The sequence below is a fragment of the Portunus trituberculatus genome, chromosome 40, assembly GCF_017591435.1.
Source record: "Portunus trituberculatus isolate SZX2019 chromosome 40, ASM1759143v1, whole genome shotgun sequence".
Taxonomy (NCBI): domain Eukaryota; kingdom Metazoa; phylum Arthropoda; class Malacostraca; order Decapoda; family Portunidae; genus Portunus; species Portunus trituberculatus.
Genome location: NC_059294.1, coordinates 6073428 through 6094216, shown reverse-complemented (window position 1 = coordinate 6094216; position 20789 = coordinate 6073428). Strand labels below are relative to the sequence as shown.

Below are 20789 nucleotides of genomic sequence, written 5' to 3'. Positions count from 1 at the left end.
CTACAGAACGCCATCTGAACTGAAATAGCCAATATACCGCTCAACATGCTGGAAAGAGTAGACCAAAGCTTCCGAAATCGTCTGAATCAGTGTATTGACAATGGAGGTGGACATTTAAAAGATATTGTCTTTAAAACAGTGTAAAAGTAAGTCTCCCATGTTGTGTGAAAGGCATAAAAGAAGAAGAAAGAATTGTGAAGTGTGAACAGGTTTTTATTTCATTCTCAAATCGCGAAGTATCATCCATTAACAGGGCATCTTGAAATAGATCCAGGTTGGCAACCAGTCATTAAAAGTGGTGTCATCCTCTTACGTGCAAATACAAACATTGGGGTAATATATGTTCCAGCTGCATTAACTGCACAAAGAACGGATGTTTGTCCACGCTGTGACGCTCAGCACTAGTTATTCGTCCAATTGATTTCACTCCTTTTCTTGCCACAATGTTATCTGGAGTCTGCACATTCGTTATACTTGTCTCATCCACATTCCACACGTGCCTTGAACTGTAGTTACCCTTCGACAATTCATCACGATAAATTTCGAAGAATTGGTTGACCTGAGGACGATTAAATCCTACCGCTAGTGCCATGCTAGTAGCCTCTAGCTTCCTGATTGAGAGTGTAGGGTTTCTTTGGAAAACTCCTGCTAGCCAATCTTTTCCTGCCAATTTAGTAGTCTTGCAAAATCGATGGTTGATCTTCATTTCTTCGGCAAAATCAAAAGCAAGTCGCCGTTCAAAAATAGGTGTGAGGCCAAACAGAGCTTTTTCCATTGCACGAATATGAGAAACCAGCATAGCCTCATGGTTTTCATCGAAGTCTGGTCTGAAACGGCCTAGCTTTGCTGCCCCAGGATTCTTGACTTTCCCGTCCCGATGTCGTCTGAGAGTTTAGCAAGGGATGCCATAATTTCTGGAAACAGTTTTTAGTGGTGTTCCATCCCGAATTGCTTGTAGAGAATCCTGTAGAACTCTGGCCCCATACGAAGCACGATTTGTCTTCCTTTGGTATACGCGTGGCATCTCTAAATCTGAAACACAAAAATATAGCCTATTAGGTCTTTGGTTTATTAAACTAAGCAGAGGAAATAGACAACAAGCATATAAGTTATTGTAGAATAATTTGTTGTAAATATCATAGTATAATCAAACCAATAAAGCATTAAATAATAAACACCTAATAATGAGGGTTGAAAAGAGTTTTTTTTTTTATCGCACGTGGGGTAAAAAGCCCCCCAGTGGGCCTCTTGACCCTCAACACCAGATTGGTTGTAAACAAACAACATAACAAAACAGCACTTTCTTCAATTCAGAATTGCAATGCAAGGTAATCTCAAGTTCCCATACTCTCTATTTATACCCATAATGCTGACATTGCATGCATAGGATATGCACATTATATCACGAACACATCACTATACTTACATGAAAAGTGGTGAAAAGAGAAAAACACGTTACTTCCCCCATCGCTCGTCTGCTACTGACTCATTAGTGTACGAGAATGCCGCCAGATGGTGTTGATCCTCTGATCAGCTGACTAGGATAAATACGTAGATAAGAGGGGAGGAACGAACGGGAGGCCTTTTACCTCTCAGGGGTCTTTTACCCCACTCTACCCTAATCTTTGTGCAATAGACTTCGCCGCCGCACCAGCCCTGATGCCAGTGCCGTCATTTCATCACCTTGCCTTCCTCACCAAGACACTATTTAGGAAGCACGCTAATGAAGTCTGCAGAAAAAGGAATTTCGCCACCAGGAGCTACGACGGACGATTGTAATGCGCAGAGAGAGAGAGAGAGAGAGAGAGAGAGACCCACTGAGTGAGTGAGTGTGTAGGTGGGTATTTGAAAACAAAATGGTTAATATAAGCAAAAAAAATATCCATGTATACAGCATCAACCAAGTATGTCATGTATAAAATATTGCTTAGTTTTTATTATCAAATTTTTTTTAACATGAAGTCGACGATGATAAGTCAAATCTTATCAACTCATTTTCCAAGATAACTACTCGTTCTTCAGGCATACCTCCTCGACCACATCAAACCGTTCCCACCACCGCACTATCGATCAGCCTCCTCTGTGTCCATTTGTACCACGAACCAAGTTTCAGGGTAAGAAACAAGTCAAGCAAAGTTGATAGATCAGAAGCTTCCTTACATCTCCAGATCCACAGGTCATATACGTAGGTGCAACGTTTAGCCTCTCACGAAAAGAGGTTAAGGTTAGTAGAACGAGCACATGATATGACCTAAGCTGGCAGCATCTAATAGTGATGTTTGCGTTGTATTGCGGTGATCCAACATATGAGGTACATAATGATTAATCTTGAATAAACACAGCATTAATTAACTGTTACTTACGATCATTCTCCAGCAAAGACATGACCTGCTAATTACAAAGCCTTAACCAACAGTACTGTAGGTTCTCAAGCTTATCAAAAGTAGCAATATATATATATATATATATATATATATATATATATATATATATATATATATATATATATATATATATATATATATTGCCAAACAGTTTGCAAACTGTTTGGAAACAGTTTGCAAACAGTTTGCATACAGTTTGGAAACAATGTTTCTCGTGTATGTGTTTCCCATCCAGAATGGAAAACATTGTGTGTGTGTGTGTGTGTGTGTGTGTGTGTGTGTGTGTGTGTGTGTGTGTGTGTGTCGTGCGCGCGGGTGTGTGCAGCGCGTGGTGACAATGAATCATCAGTACCCGCACGAGACTTGGAGTGACCATGTGGTCAACAGAAAAAACTCTACAATTAATTGAATTACTCCATTCACCCCCAGTATTGTGGGATGTTACAAGTGAAGACTATAAAAATAGAATGAAGAAGATGGATGATTTGAGGGAAATAGCCACTAAAGTTTCTGTGAGTGTCCTTTTTCTAAAAACTTTCTCACCTATGTCTTTCTCTTTTTCTTGCCCTTCCTTGACAATTGTGCCAAGTAAAATACAGAGGCTGCTGCAACAACTTCTACACTCATCAAAGGCATAACGACAACTGAGGTGTGGACAGGAAACAATGTTTGCAAACTGTTTCCAAACAGTTTGCAAACTGTTTGGAAACAGTTTGCAAACAAGTTTTCGGAAACAGTTTGCATACAGTTTGGAAACAATGTTTCCAAACAAAGTATCCTAGTGTGGACGGGCCTTGACTTGATAGACATTAATGCGCTCCATCATTACGTACTGTCTTCCAGTGTACTCAATAGCTCACAAACACCTGATATGTGACATAGATGTAAGTTGTGCCCATGACATATGGCTATCATCGGTATAAATACGTTCCTGTGTTGCTCAATAGATTGGTTGATCCGCCGTTCAGAAAGACCCTTGATCATATTTTCTGTATTGCCGGATTTGAGAGACCTTTCATAACCTTCTGCTGTAACTGTTTGCATTGACATCTGGCAGCTTGTTCAGTTCTTGTCCTAGTGGCGCAGTAGCGCTTCTCATAAGTACAGGGACTGCTACGTGATGGCTTCCTGCAGCTTCTCTTATTCTCTAATGCTCTTATAATTGTTTATCTATTTCGTGCTTTGTTGTGCATGACATTTTTAGTATCAGCAACAAAAATATGTACCCAGAATTACGTCACAAACATAAAAAACCATGTTACGTATGTTCGACTTTAACGCGCTTTAATAGTGATGAATAGTGAATGTAAGCATGAATGTTGCATGTGAGAGGTAAGATGAAACCCTATGTTGCATTAATGGCTGTCAAACCGCAGTAAGCGAGAAGTGTGACGCTGATGAAGACGTAAGGTTGAACAATTCCTGATTTGTTTTGCTATTCTATCATGTTAGCTGCTAGTAGATTAAAGAAATGACAATGGAAAAAGTAATCCATTTATATATATATATATATATATATATATATATATATATATATATATATATATATATATATATATATATATATATATATTTTTTTTTTTTTTTTTTTTTTTTCAGTTTCTCTTCTTTGGTACTTGGTCGTCTCAAATACTGGAGAAATGTGGCCCAGCTCGCCTCAAGCGCTGGTAGCGGCGCTGTTGTTAGCAATAACTCCAGCAACTGCTGGGGAAGTGCCACTTGTTGATACTGAAGATGGACAGCTCTCAGGCATCGTGGAGGAATCGGTGAAGGGCCGAATTTTTTTTTCTTTCTACGGCATTCCTTACGCACGGCCACCCTTAGACAAGCTGCGGTTCACGGTAGGTTCATTCACTCTTCAATCTTTGTTGTCTTGATTCTAATGAGACGGCATACGTGATGCTGATGCATGGCTAATACCGATAAGAAATTGAAATCAATAATTTAGGACTGTTACGGCAATACAATAATTCGTTTATGATTTGTGTAGGTTTTCAGTGTGAGTTGAGTCTGAGTCTGAAGACTAGTACTGCATCTGTTTTCTAAGAAAGCTTGAGGAAGGATTTTTTGTGTGTATATCATCCACCTTTGTCTTGTTAACACTGATAGAATGGGAAGGTCAGTGAGCAATGTGCAGGTGGTGCTGAGAAATCCTTATAGGCGAATATGTCTAGGCAGAGTTGCAGACCAAAGTCATTATGGAGCATCTATCGGCAATACTGAGATTACACAAATCTTGTTTTTGCCGATGATGCAGTAATCTTAGCTGAGTCACTGGAGGTTTTGGTAATAGCTCTAGAGGCACTGCACGAGGAGGCGAAGTCCCATACCTTGGTAGGGTTGTACGGTGGACTGGCCTGGCCCACGGCGTTATGAACTCGCTCAACACGAGTACTCGTATTTGGCGTTGTCGGTACCTGTGCAGACGGACAAAGATTCGGATCTTCAAGTCGCTGGTGATCCCTGTCTTACTCTATGGTTGTGAGACATGGAAACTGAACACCGATCTGAAGAGGTGAATTGATGTCTTTGGTACTAGATGCCTTCGCAGGATCATGGGGTACCGCTGGTATGACTGTGAGTCAAATCAGCGATTGCTCCGTGAGACTGATTCGAGGCTGATTACCAGCATAGTCCATCAACGCCAACTGGATCTATATGGGCATGTGGCACGCTACCCGGAAGCCGATCCTGCATATTGGGTTGTCTCTGAAAGGGATAACCCAGCATGGAGGAGGCCAAAGGGACGTCCACAGAATTCATGGCTGCGGCAAGTCGATGCCTCCTGCTGGGAGTATTTGGCATGGGAAGGAAGCCTGCTTGGAGACTCGCCTGGAGTGGGGCCATACGGTAGGCGACTTTAGAAAGAAAGCATAATTTTTTTTATCTATTTTTCACTTTTTACGAGAAATTAATGATTGATAATATAATTTTGCATAAAAGAAGAATAAATGAATAGCTAAATAACCGTTTTAATGGGATCTTGACTCAGTAGTGAGCATATCGTTTCCTCAGGACCCCAAACCTGCACCAAAGTGGGAGGGAACACGTGACGCCTCAGTGCCTGCGGCGCCCTGCTTGCAGTGCGACCTCATCAACAAATGTGTTGGAAAGGAGGGATTGACAGGTAAAGAAGACTGTCTCTACCTCAGTGTCTTTACACCGAAGGTGAGTGAGAAAACTACGTACATATATAAAGAAGAAACGCGTAAATATACATGTTATACAGCTTTGGTTAATCTTCCACCAATGGAATTGTGCTTAAAAGAATCAAACTCTAACATAGGCGAAACAAACAATTTCACAATATTTTTTTTATATTTACTCAATTTCAGCATTTATTTATTACCTTACCTATTCGCACCACACACAGGTAAAGGGAGGAAGACTTCTACCAGTGATGGTGTGGATTCACGGAGGAGGGTTTTACTATGGCAGTACTCAACATTACCTTCCTCATATCCTTATTGATCAGGACGTGGTACTGGTGTTGGTACAGTACCGGCTTGGTGTTCTGGGTAGGTAACTTGTGTCTTGAGCTGCCCTGGTCTCTCCACTCAATCCGTTACTTTTCTCTAACTCTGGCATCCTTATAACAGGTTTCCTATCCACCGAGGACTCAGTAATGCCTGGGAACCTTGGCCTCAAGGACCAGACGATGGCGCTTGAGTGGGTACAGAGGAACATACACGTCTTCGGCGGAGACAAGACGCGTGTCACCATTTTTGGGAGAGCGCTGGCGGAGCCTCCGTTCACTTCCACATATTGACGCCGAAGAGTAAAGGTAAGTTACTATTTACGTATTTACGTGAGTTGTCACCATCTTAATATGCGATTGCCTGCCTGCTGTCACATTCGGTCCTAACCACGCATCAATTATTATGTTTGATTAATTGATTGTTTTTTTTTTTTTTTTTTTTTTTTTTTGCATTAATATTTATTTTCACTATATTTTCCAACGCATCTATAGCATTTTTTATTCTTTTATTTTACCTGACATAAAGAATCTTCATAGTTCTTTTTAATCTCATAAGTACATTAATATATGGACTTTACTTTTTGAAGAGGTGAATTGCAATAAATTCACATTTTATCCACAGGTCTTTTCTCTCGCGCTATCCTGCAATCAGGAACTGCACTGTGCCCTTGGGCCATGTACAGAACACCTCGGAAAATGACCCTTGAAGTGGCCAACATTCTTGGCTGCCCCACAGATCAGGGAAGCGAGTCTCTTCTCCAGTGTCTGCAGGGAAAGGAGGCAGCTGACCTCGTTCCTCTCTATCAAAATGGACGCGTCAGTAACCTCGTAATATTGTCTGGTAATATTTGTTTTTCAGATATGTGTGTGTGTGTGTGTGTGTGTGTATGTGAGTGAGTGAGTGAGTGAGTGATTATCGTGAATGATCAGAACTTAATAAATAAAATAATCAGAAACTTTTCTTTCTGTAGGAATGGTATATCCTGCCAAATGTCTTCACTCCTTGGGTGGACGGCGACTACCTACCGGATCATCCTGCCCAGCTGATGCGTGACGGCCGCCACGCCGAGGTGGACATCATAGCTGGCGTCACAAGGGATGAAGGAGCCTTTATGGCATTAGGTAATCCGTAAATATAATCATTGTATTTCTTTATGGTGTGTGTGTGTGTGTGTGTGTGTGTGTGTGTGTGTGTGTGTGTGTGTGTGTGTGTGTGTGTGTATATATATATATATATATATATATATATATATATATATATATATATATATATATATATATATATATATATATATATATATATATATATATATATATATATATATATATATATATATATATATATATATATATATATATATATATATATATACACACACATACATACACGCTCGTGCAGGTTCGTTGGCAGGGAAACATTTACTAGAAGAACTACAACACAACTTCAGCGTGGCCGGGCCTGCGTCCCTTCAGCTTGTGGGAAGCAGCGAGGACCCAGTGGGCGTGGCGCGCCAGCTGTACCACCACTACTTGGGCACCACCCGCGTCACGGAGGCGCACGCTGAGGACTTCATGAGGGTGAGCAACAAGTCCTCCTTATATCCTGAGACACAAGTACTTTACTTCAGATCCTCCAGTTCGCGGTCACTTTGCACTGTCTTCACGCCTTTCTCTCAAAATCCTAACACTCAATTGTTTTTTTCTTTGTTTTTTTTTCCATTACATATGTAAACTTCCTTTGTATTCTTTTAACCTTCTGTGTAGTGGATCATCTTTACCGTCTATCTCTCTTCACCTAGAACTCATCTTTCCTTAGCAAAGAGCCACACCACCTTAGTCTCGTCGTTTTTACCTCTGAACGTGCGTTGTATATCTAATATACTATTTTTTTTTTATTTCAGCCTTTACATTTCAAATGAAAAAGCAACTGTTTTATATTTACTACCTCTTCCTCTGCCTCCTACGTTTTATCAATTAATAGAGTCGCCTTACTGTACGACCGGACTGTCATTGCTACCGTGTTATAATGCTGCAGATTATGCTTTGATTCCTATAGGACACAGATCTCATCTGTCTTCCCTCCCAATCAACTCTTCTCACCCTGCCTCTACTCTACAGAAATAGCAGGTTTACTAGCAGGAATAATGATTGTTTGTTGTTGTTGTTTTTGTTGTTGATGATGATGTATAATAGGAGTAATATTTGAACCAATGCTATAAAAATTCAAATCACTTGGAGAACACCTTTAGAATAACAGCATTCTTATTTTGTTTTTACTTATACATTTTTTTTTTTTCAGCTGTTAAACGACCGCCACTTTGCCATGTGTCATGACCTCTCTACTGCCCACTATGCCAACAACCTGCATCCAGCCAAGAAAACCTACCGGTACGAGCTGCAGTATAAAGGAGAGTTTTCCTTTGGCGACCTCCTTTGTCCCTCCTGCCACCGAAACTGTGAGTGAGCCCAGGATTTGATGCTCGGCAATAATTCTAATAACAAATTCTTAAAAACTACTTGGAAGTCTTATATGATTAACATAGTGATTTTATAATAGAAATATCTACCCTGGCAGGGGTGTGTCATGCCGACGAACTCTACTACCTCTTCCCCGGCGGGCCCTTGTTGGGGTTGTCACGAAAGGACCTCCAGCGGCCTGACGACCTTGCCGTAAAAGATATCTTTACAACCACCTGGACCAACTTTGCAGCCATCGGGTAAGAGAGACGACGGGGCTCCAGCAGCCTCAGTAATAGGAAAGAGAGAACAAAACGAAATTAAGAAATGTTGCGATATTATAATTAGTAAATCAAACTTAGTCATGTTCACCGAACCAATCCACTTTGAATGCAGTTAAATTTTTCACTTCCATTAGGATTATCAACGTAAACAACAACAGTCTCCTTATCACTTCATCATTTTGAATGCGATTTTATTGGGTCATCTCAGCAACCCAACCCCTGACGCCTCCCTAGGCTTCACGTGGGAGCCCAGCACAGCAGACAACCTGCACTACCTCGCCATCACTCCTTCACCCTCCATGCAGCCAGACAATCGCAAGGAGGTGAGGATATTTTCTCTCTCTCTCTCTCTCTCTCTCTCTCTCTCTCTCTCTCTCTCTCTCTCTCTCTCTCTCTCTCTCTCTCTCTCTCTCTCTCTCACCAAAGCACTCGACATGAAACCATTCAGTGGAATTCCAGATTTATTACGATGAGTATGTTCTTAAATTTTCTTCAAACTATTCATCATGTGAGTCGCTTGTTCATGTCGCCTTGTTTTTTGGTAAATGTTTTATAAAAAGGAAATGGTGTGTTTTTTTTCTTTTTTGAAAACACTTGTGTAGCAGCCAAATATGAAGAGAGTTTCATCCTTTTCACAGATACGCAAGTTTCACAACTCTCTTCCTATCCAAGAAAATTTTATCCTTCATCCCAACCTGGTGGAAGACAGACCTTATGAGCCGAGGGATGCTGCTTACTCTTCAAGGATTGAACTATAATTTACCAAAAGGTTGTTCTAGCCGTCCTCTTCTGTTATAGTTATATGATGCCTTCTTTATATCAGGATTGCTAAGCCTTTGTTATGTCAGATGTGATTCTAGTTAGTGAAGAAAACATTATATAATTAGGGCAGGTTTCTGATCTTAATAAGTAATAAGCAGTGTCCACACTATCAGGCGGCACTGCTTACCGAGTTAATTTCTCAGCAGTGTTACCAGATGAGGTACCGGTGCAAACCCTTCATTTTTGGAGAGAGCCAGTCTCTTATCAGAAGGCGTCTGCCTGTACTGCCCTGTAGTATTATGTATTCCACACTACTTGAGAGGTGGTTCAGTCTGGCAATTAAGAGTCATTCAGTAAACAGTAAGTGTTTAAATTGCACTAGTAGAAGGACGCCCGCACATGATGGTGTACACTGAACGCTTGAAATGCAAGATCGATAACTGCACAGATACGAGAACACATTTAGTGCTTCATGGGTTTCCCTCGAGCGCCCTCAAGTGCATCTGCTCATTTATGCGTGCCTGTCGTTTGTTCGCTTCTGACGTCACCTCCTTGCCTGCCACTGGCCCTTTTCATCTTGTATATTACAACGAGAGGTGCACTGACCAAGAGTGTGGACACACGGCTGACAAGTCATGATGAATTTGCTCCCTTGCTCCTCCTCTGCTCGCATCACATTTTTTTTTTTATCAAGCTTTTGACCAGCATTGCAATGAGTGAAAGTATATGAATGCTTATGACGAATGAATTTGTGATGAAATTGTGCTATATATGCAGATATGTTCTAATATTTGTTACTAAAATTATTCAGATTAAGCAGAAAGTAGGCGTCTCCTACTAATAGTTATTTCCTGATTGTTGCAATTTCCGCCGGTGCCTCGGGACGTAGTCAGCAGTGGCTTATATAATATAAATTGAATGTTCTTGGAAATCATTCCTTATTTTGATTACATCATGATTTTATCCGAACAGTGCAAAGTGTTCAGAAGTGTTTTCCTTATACTAAGAAATGTTTTACTTGAGTACCTATCAATTATTTGTTCCTAATGTCAACACAAGTAAGTACACCCAATGCAAAATGTTATCACAGTTCCCTACCATTTGCAACACGCATCACATCAACACACTCGTAGTAGTAGCATCGTAGCGAGTGTATCAGCCAACTGCTTTCAAATGGATACATGCTTGTAGATCATAATGCTGATGTCATGTTGTATTCATAGTAGTAATAGCATTAGTAGTAGGAGCATCAGCAACAGCAGTAACAACAGCAGCAGTAATAGCAGTTGTATTTATCATTGTGGCAGTAAGGAGCAAAACAACACGGGTTTATTATATGACATGAAACGGAGTGTGCTTTTGATTGGATTGATATGAGGTTTATGTATTCATGACACTTATGAATCATTGTACAGCATTCAGCATATACGGAAAATAAATATATCTTCAGTCTGTTGTGGAGATCCTCATCGTTCCCCATCATCCCCTTCTCCCCGCCCAAAACCCTTACCCTATTTACATCAAGGTGTTAGCTGTGCATGCAAAGCCACATCATTTTTTGCTGTTTCAATTTAGCGTTTATTCTTTGATAAGCTTATCTCTACTGTTCTTTGATAATTGTTCTAAATATTTGTGCGGTAATTTCACGACAGATATATTTGTTTGAATATGTGAGTGGCGCAGTTTCGATTGATGTGTTGTGAAGTTAAGACGAGGTGGCCGTGGCATAGCAAAGGTGTGTTGTGGAAGGGGTAACAAGAGAGGTGGTGAGAAATCAAGAAGCTGGTAACTATACGAAAACTGAAGTGAAGATGGGCGCACATAATGATAAGATATACTGAAGGCTGATTAGAAGTTAACGCAAGGCAAAAGTAGCTCAGTCAAAGGCTCTCGTGTTGTGCAGGTAAGGGTATGTGATTTTTTTTATGATATGCCAGAAGGAAAGAAATGCTACCTTGGTGTGAGAAGAGACATGTTAGTGGTCATGATAGTGCTCATCTGCTGGCAGTGTCTGGCATCATAAATTACTAGAGTTGTGAATAACCTTCTATATAAACAACTTGGGAGGCCTTCTGATTTCACAACACTGGTGCTCAGGTACGTGATACATCAACTTACCACCACTGTATCACCATTTAAGTCCATCTTCACACTTCGTCTTCCGTCAGCTTCTGCTTTGTTCCGATTAGCGTTACCTGTCGTCAAATTAGAATTGATATATATATATATATATATATATATATATATATATATATATATATATATATATATATATATATATATATATCAGCCAATATCTAAATCCAAACAATTTGTAAAGTGCCTGATTTTTTTCAGGCAATTTGCGAAATGTCTGGTTCACCCAGCCAGTTTGGAAATGAGCTAAAAAGTGGGTGTTTTATAGCGTCAAACAAATCCTCAGTGTGTACAAAATATATACATTCTTGATTTCTTTCCTTCCATTTTTTTTATGAGATGAAGAACTTCGTAACGTCTAAGGATGTAATACTGCCGATTTTATTTATTTTATGCAGATTCTGCCTGTCAGATTGTAGTACTCAATTTTAGTCAGTATTAATGACGTTGAGTCCGAGTTCTTCTTCAACATAACTTTCTCGTAAAAAATTGTGCTTTCTTAGGAACCCGCAATAACTTCTACAAATTAAGTACACCTCACGGAAGGGTAATGCCAGGGACAAGGCCAACACACAACTGCTTTGGCTAGTTGTCCAGCCCCCAGACGTGTGTAATGGTTAGCACGCTCGACTCACAATCGAGAGGGCCCTAGTTCGATTCCCAGGAAGCGGCGAGGCAAATGGGCAAGCCTCTTTATGTGTAGCCCCTGTTCACCTAGCAGTAAATAGGTACGGGATGTAACTCGAGGTGTTGTGGCCTTGCTTTCCCGGTGTGTGGAGTGTGTGTTGTGGTCTCAGTCCTACCCAAAGATCGGTCTGTGAGCTCTGAGCGCACACCGTAATGGGGAAGACTGGCTGGGTGATCAGTAGACGACCGTGGTGAATTACACACACACACACACACACACACACACACACACACACACACACACACACACACACACACACACACACACACACCGCGTAGTGTAGTAGTTAACACGCTCGGCTCACAACCGAGAGGGTCCGAGTTCGAATCCCGGGAAGCGGCGAGGGAAATGGGAAAGCCTCTTAATGTATAGCAATGTTCACCTAGCAGTAAATAGGTACGGGATGTAACTCGAAGGGTTGTGGCCTCGCTCTCCCGGTGTGTGGAGTGTGTTGTGGTCTCAGTCCTACCCGAAGATCGGTCTATGAGCTCTGAACTCGGTCCGTAATGGGGAAGGCTGCCTGGGTGACCAGCAGACGACTGTGGTGAATTACACCCACAGTTGCGAGTTTGTTCGTGATCAGATCTTTTGTGAATCACACACACACACACACACACACACACACACACACACACACACACACACACACACACACGTGTTCGAAGGCTGGCTTCACAATCCAAAGGACCTAGGTTCGTTCCCCAACCGGCCGGGGTCGAGAATTCCTAATCTTACCCATACCAGGATCATCTCAGTAAATATGCTAAGAAAATTTATCAAAATTATAGTTACTCTGTACATTGTCTGCCATTTTTGGCTGATATCTAAATTGACTTCGTGAACCAGGCAATCCGAAAATAAATCAGTCACTTTGCATATATATATATATATATATATATATATATATATATATATATATATATATATATATATATATATATATATATACGTGTGTGTGTGTGTGTGTGTAATTCACATGCTTCTCGGTCGTCTGCTAGTCAGCTAGTCTTCCCCATTACGAAGCGAGCCCAGAGCTCATAGACCGATTTTCGGGTAGGACTGAAACCACATCAACACACAACACACACCGGGAAAGCGAGGCCACAACCCCTCGAGTTACATCCCATACCTATTTACTGCTAGGTGAGCAGGGGCTACACATTAAGAGGCTTGCCCATTTGCCTCGCCGCTTACCGGGACTCGAACCCGGCCCTCTCGATTGTGAGTCGAGCGTGCTAACCACTACACTACGCGGTGTGTGTGTGTGTGTGTGTGTGTGTGTGTGTGTGTGTGTGTGTGCGCGCGCGTGCGTATGTGTGCGTGCGTTTATAAATATGTAACCATGGCATGATGTGTAAAGTTGATGTCTGTTGATGAAATTGTACATTTTTCAGTAGCAATGTCTGGTTTTGTGGGTTTACAGCATCCCATGCATAATGATACGAGTGTAGCAACGTACAGCGAACTTCTTGATAAGTATTACACAACGACGGATGGATGATGTAAGAAATGACGTATTAGAAAACAGGCAGCGTATCAACCTTAGGTGTGGGAGGGAGCGAGGCAAACAGAAATCAGGCAATTGCTAGTCACTCACACGAATATGCCGCCAAGACAGTGACATTGAATACGTTTGGATTATATAACAGGGAGTGTGCTGGCATAGTGTTTTTCCGCCATGGTTAACCGCCAGTCCCGGCCCTTCCATGTCACCAAGCCACACTTGAACTTCACACCACAGATAAGCACCGCCTTAAAAGCGCATATGTGCATAGAACATTTTCCACTGAGAATAATCTGTACTTTTATTTATTGCAATATTACAGAAACTTGTTTTACTCTGTGTAGTATTAATATATTATTTCTATTTATTTTGTTTAAATATATTTCTTTTTTTTTATTATTTGTTCCTAATACGCTGATGCACTTTTCTTCGACTGCTTTTTGGAAATTAATATAAATGTGTTTACATTTTGAAATCACAGACAGCTGGAAGATGAAGTTTACCGTCGGAGTAATGCCGATGGTCTTTCTGGTATTATGGGTAATCGACGAGACTGCCGCAGAAGCACCACTCGTTGAAGCTGATGCTGGTCGCGTCTCAGGGATTGTGGAGAAGTCAGTGAAGGGTAGATACTTCCATTCCTTCTACGGCATTCCCTATGTTCGGCCACCCGTAGGAAAGCTGCGGTTTAAGGTAGGTTAGCACACACACACACACACACACACACACACACACACACACACGCGTAGTGTAGTGGTTAACACGCTCGACTCAAAATCGAGAGGGCCGGGTTCGAGTCCCGGCGCGGCGAGGCAAATGGGCAAGCCTCTTTATATGTGGCCCCTGTTCACCTAGCAGTAAATAGGTACGGGATGTAACTCGAGGGGTTGTGGCCTCGCTTTCCCGGTGTGTGGAGTGTGTTGTGGTCTCAGTCCTACCCGAAGATCGGTCTATGAGCTCTGAGCTCGCTCCATAATGGGAAAGACTGGCTGGGTGACCAGCAGGCGACCGAGGTGAATTACACACACACACACACACACACACACACACACACACACACACAGAGAGAGAGAGAGAGAGAGAGAGAGAGAGATTATAATGAGTGGAGGTGGCGAGATGGAATCCCATGTTCCTTTGTCATTCGTCACCACTCTTCCTTGTTCCAGCTTCTGATGTGGTAACAGGATAATAATCGACCATCTGTTTCCCTCTCTAGGATCCTCAGCCCATGCCGAGCTGGAAGAGCACGCTGAAAGCTTTCATCCCCGCTGAACGTTGCGTCCAGGTTTCGAATTTAGCAGATAAGGGAGGAAAGATTGTGTCGGGTAAAGAAGACTGCCTCTACCTCAATGTATTTACACACCAGGTGAGCCAGAGTGACAGCCCTTTCAGTCACTCATGAGGAAAGAAAAGAACCCTACATAAAGAAATTAACGCGATGTTCATTAGTATCTGTAGCAGTGTTGTACTTGTTGTCGTTGTTGTTTCTGTAAGCATTTCATTGTTACGTACTGCACAAATTTAGACACCTTTTTGCTGAATTAATAACAAATTCGAGAATACCATAAAATTCACATCCACGTACACCCTTGCTTCGATACTGAAAATTTTTCACTGAACATGGAATATATTGATTTTGAAAAGAAATGGTTTCATTATTCTTTCGACTGATGCGATGATTCCCCATGAACAAACCTCTCTCTGATGATATTGATGCTATGTCTGTTTTTCATCACAGGTGAACACAAGTACAACCTCGCCGGTAATGGTTTGGCTCCACGGAGGCGGATTAACTCAAGGCAGTGCCCAAGACTATCTGCCACATGTTCTCCTTGATTACGACGTTGTTTTGGTGGTGGTGCAATACCGGCTCGGTGTGTTGGGTATGTGATGTGTGGCTTGATGATGACATAATGCTTTAGACTATAAAAAAAATAGCCCTATTACTTGTATCCTTTGGTATTGAGAGTGTCTGCGCTGGACAGGTTTTCTGTCTACTGAGGACTCGGTAATGCCTGGAAACCTGGGTCTTAAGGACCAGACGATGGCGCTTGAGTGGGTCCAGAGGAACATCTACGCCTTCGGTGGAGACAACACGCGGGTTACTATCTTCGGAGAGAGTGCCGGTGCGGCTACTGTTCATTTTCAGATGCTGACCCCAAAAGCCGAAGGTACTGGTTTTCCTTTCGCTGTTTTGTATGAGAACTGCTATAAAAGGATTCTGTTGTTTTATTTTCAACCTTGGCAAGACAGTAGATACAATAGATTATGGCATTATCATTGGTTTTGATGTTTCTTCAGTCTGATTATTATTTCATGATAAATTGATACTTCAATTTGTCAACACAGGTCTTTTCACTCGCGCTATTTTGCAATCTGGAGCAGCACTGTGTCCCAGGTATGTTAACAATACTCCTCGAAAAATAGCGCATTGGGTTGCAAGTAGACTCGGCTGTCCTATCGACCAGGGCAGCGAACACCTTCTTGCGTGTCTGCAGGGCCTGGACGTGAGTCTCCTCTCGCCGCTGCATGAACAACTCAAAGTTCGTATTCCAGGACATGTCAATCATAACCTCAGTAAACTATGGTCTTAAATGTTTGTTTCTTCTTTTTTTGTGTGAATATTTGTCTGTTTCAAGTATGTTTTACTCATTTTTATGATTATTTATTCTTTTTTTCTTAGAAATGGATGCACTACCATTTGAATTAACTCCTTGGGTCGATGGACACTATTTGCCAGACCACCCAGCCCAGCTACTTCGTGAAGGGCGCCACGCCAAATTGGACATCATAGCAGGCGTGAACAAGGACGAAGGAACAGTGTTCGCTCTGCGTCAGTTTTACATCGTTATATACATATATATATATATATATATATATATATATATATATATATATATATATATATATATATATATATATATATATATATATATATAGTTTGATATGAAAATTTAGAGGAATTTTACTTTTTTCGGATAAGCGAAATTTCAAAATCATGTACTTTTTTTTCCATGTTTTAGCTGCGTTGGCAAAGAAACATTTCTTGGAAGAACTACAGCACAACTTTAGCGTGGCCGGCCCTGCGTCCCTTCAGCTTGTGGGCAGGAGCGAGGACCCAGAGGGCGTGGCGCGCCAGCTGTACCACCACTACTTGGGCACCACCCGCGTCACGGAGGCGCACGCTGAGGACTTCATGAAGGTGAGAGGCGTTACTAGACACCTTACAATTGATTATCACTAAAGGTATTCACTAAGTTCAATGATAAGAACATTAAGAATCTTCGTATACATTTGGTATTTCCGTATGACCTTTTTTTGCTTGACGAGAATTGTGATGAAATTCTCCTTTGACCAAAAACCTCATGACTTTATTGTCCTCTGTAACAACATGTTGTAGCAGTAACATGTTTATCTCTTTTTCTAGTAACGTGGTAATTTTTTTTTTCTTTGCTGTTTTCCTTTCATGTGATGTAGAGTTAATGTGTAAGAAATTAAGGAAAGAGCGAAGTTGTCATGTGCAGTGTGGTATGATATGGCCAATACTTGTCATAGTTCTCTCGCCTGTCCTCATGTGATGGCACAGCTTAAAAGTATAGATGTGCTTCAAATAGGTATCCACTCCGACAGGGGAGAGAGAGAGAGAGAGAGAGTGAGGGAGGATTTTAGAGTTTTTAAAAGTTTGCTTTATGTATTTGGTTTCGTTATGCAACAATGTATGTATCATTAAAATATTAAACATATAATATATATAAGCATATATATATCAGGATATATATATATATATATATATATATATATATATATATATATATATATATATATATATATATATATATATATATATATATATATATATATATATATATATATATATATACACTTATTTAATCGCAAACGTATTTTTCATTGTATTTAGATGTTAAGCGACCGCCATTATACTGTGTGCCATGACCTGACCACCGCCCACCACGCCCGCCAAGTCCATCCCGCTAGGAATACTTTCCGCTACGAGCTGCAGCATTCCGCTCAGCTCTCCTTCGGCCAGCTGGCGTGTCCTGCATGCAGCTTTCAGTGTACGTAGTAGTGTTACGTATTTACTTAGTTTTGGTTATTTCTTATATGGTTTTTATTTCTGTAAGAATCATGAACTAATGTATTCAGCCACACTGCTGACTTTACAGGATCCGTGATGGTTCATCTATAGCAGGGTTCCCGGTCTGGTGTATGTGGCAACACTTACCTCATTAGAAAGTAGTGAGCAGGTTTATCCGGTTTTACAAAAAACAAATAAGTAATGATACTAATAGGGGTAACAATGAGAAAAAGTAATGTCTTCTCAGAGGCCACCTTGCTTGTTCACTGGTTAGATTATACCTGAAAATCTGACCATCTAGTGATAATAGCGGGACAGACGTAAAACTACTGATTTATACAGTATGTGCAGTGACTGCCATGTGAAGGCCTCGTCTTCATGGAGCGTTACTTATGTTCTCGTGATCACGTATCGCATTACATGAAAATTAAAACAATGTGAATACTAAATTAAGTAACACTAAGTACAGTTCCTGAGTGTGGGATCAAGATTAATCACTAGCGGCCCAAGGCAAGACTTCACGGAAGTCTTGCTCCTCCTCCTCCTCCTCCTCCTCCTCCTCCTCCTCCTCCTCCTCCTCCTCCTCCTCCTCCTCCTCCTCCTTATCCTTCTCTTTCTCTTTCTCTTTCTATTCCTCTTCCTCTTCCTCTTCCTCTCCTCCTCCTCCTCCTCCTCCTCCTCCTCCTCCTCCTCCTCCTCCTCCTCCTCCTCCTCTTTTCTATCCTCACATTCACTATCATTACCATTATTGTTAGGTCAGATTTCATTAATTCATAATAGTGGGGTACAAACAGGAAAAGAGAAAAGAAAACGATGTTCTCCTACGTCTTTATATTTAATTTACATAACAACAGTTCACACTACTCCTATATATTGTTATGGCCAAAGTTAGACTAAGCGTGTTTGGCTCATATTCTCAAACTTTTATGTGCTCCACCTCTACTATTTTAAAGGGCTTTATCTAATTTCACAAGTTTTTTTTTTTTTTTAAGGTGTTTGCTCGGTTCTAGAGGCAGACTGACAAGAATTCTACATTATTAACTGGAGAAACCCTCTTGAAATTCCCGCTAATCATCCCTGTGGCCTTGGAAAATAGTCATGATGAAAGAGCAGAGTATTCTTAAGCAAGATTTTTACGGTTCTAGAGACAGAGTGACAAGATTTCTACATTATTAACTGGAAAAACAATCTTGAAAACCCTGTTAATCATTGGAAAATAGTCACGGTGAGAGAGTAAAGCTTTTTAGAGTACAGATCTTTTTATTGACAGGGGTGTGCCACTCGGACGATCTGTACTATCTCTTCCGCGGCGGCCCCATGTTGACCCCACACCTTCCCTGGGAGCGACCAAGTGACCTGCAGCAACCTGACGACCTGGCCCTCAGAGACATTATCTTGACCCTCTGGACCAACTTTGCTGCCACCGGGTAAGAATCAAGTAAAGAAGCAGATACAACACGCCTTTCTTGGGGAGACATGCGAGTATGATTTGATGAGCCAGGAAGATTAGATTATGTAAGGATAGTTCAGAGTGTGTTGTAACTAATGCAGTAGAAAGGAATGCTAGTCTAGTAGGGTTCGTTTACTTCACATGGTATTGCTCAATCTTTGCATATATTATGATTCATCCATACACTAGCTTGCTTCTTTTACTATTGCAATAACTTAATCAGTCTACCTCTGTCATTGTCGTCATCTACAATTTATAAGTCCCATTTTTTATTTTTTTTTATTTATGGATTCTCTCTCTCTCTCTCTCTCTCTCTCTCTCTCTCTCTCTCTCTCTCTCTCTCTCTCTCTCTCTCTCTCTCTCTCTCTCTCTCTCTCTCTCTCTCTCTCTCTCTCTCTCTCTCTCTCACACACACACACACACACACACACACACACACACACACACACAGGAACCCAACCCCTGACGCCTCCCTGGGCTTCACATGGGAGCCCAGCACAGCAGACAACCTGCACTACCTCTCCCTCACTCCCTCTCCCTCCATGCAGCCGGATAATCGCAAAGAGGTGAAGAAAGATCCATCATTTAGGTGTTTTAGTAACGAACATATGTAACTGATTGTAGGTGTTGTATTTGAAAAATTCTTCAATCTGCCATATCATTTATGACGTTGCCTTCCTCGTATTCTATTAATAGGTTAATAGATTTAGAGATTTTTGTAGTAGTCGAAAACTAATGGAAGTTCTTTCTTGCCACAGGTACGCAGGTTCCACAACTCTCTTCCTACACAAGAAAACTTAATCCTTCATCCCCACTTGGTGAAAAAGCAAATCTCAGGATCAAGAGTCCAGTGCTCAAAGACTGAGTTTTGAATAAATGAAAATTATTTTCTATTTTGAGTAATTGCATTCCACACACACACACACACATATATATATATATATATATATATATATATATATATATATATATATATATATATATATATATATATATATATATATATATATATATATATATATATATATGTGTGTGTGTGTGTGTGTGTGTGTGTGTGTGTAATTTTTTCACCACGGTCTCCTTCTGGTTACCCAACAAGTCTTCCCCATTACGGAGCGAGCTCAAAGCTCATAGACCGATCTTCGGGTAGGACTGAGACCACAACACACTCCACACACCGGGAATGCGAGGCCACAAGCCCTCGAGTTACTACATCCCTTACCTATTTACTGCTAGGTGAACAGGGGCTACACATTAAGAGGCTTGCCCATTTCCCTCGCCGCTTTCCGGGACTCGAACCCTGACCCTCTCGATTGAGTTGAGCTTGCTAACCACTACACTACGCGGGGTGTGTGTGTGTGTGTGTAATTCACTGTTTGATCTGCTGCAGTCTCTGACGAGACAGCCAGACGTTACCCTACGGAACGAGCTCAGAGCTCATTGTTTCCGATCTTCGGATAGGCCTGAGATCAGGCACACACCACACACCGGGACAACAAGGTGACAACTCCTCGATTTACATCCCGTACCTACTCACTGCTAGGTGAACA

At 41.2% G+C, this 20789-nt stretch overlaps 1 protein-coding gene across 1 annotated transcript; it reads left to right on the top strand.

Annotated features, from left to right (window-relative positions):
- The first annotated feature begins 111 nt into the window (after window positions 1-111).
- Window positions 112-20130, top strand: LOC123515836. The gene is given in 26 exon segments (XM_045274721.1): window positions 112-2114; window positions 3984-4225; window positions 5019-5234; window positions 5400-5552; window positions 5758-5902; window positions 5984-6112; window positions 6115-6168; window positions 6485-6678; window positions 6834-6984; window positions 7262-7440; window positions 8162-8318; window positions 8438-8579; window positions 8812-8926; window positions 9242-9358; window positions 9539-9725; window positions 14175-14386; window positions 14910-15059; window positions 15432-15576; window positions 15679-15864; window positions 16079-16270; window positions 16377-16526; window positions 16717-16895; window positions 17613-17769; window positions 19060-19216; window positions 19691-19805; window positions 19998-20130. Coding segments are annotated over 25 exon segments (3897 nt in total). The 5' UTR covers window positions 112-2114; window positions 3984-4024; the 3' UTR covers window positions 20112-20130.
- The last annotated feature ends 659 nt before the right edge of the window (window positions 20131-20789 follow it).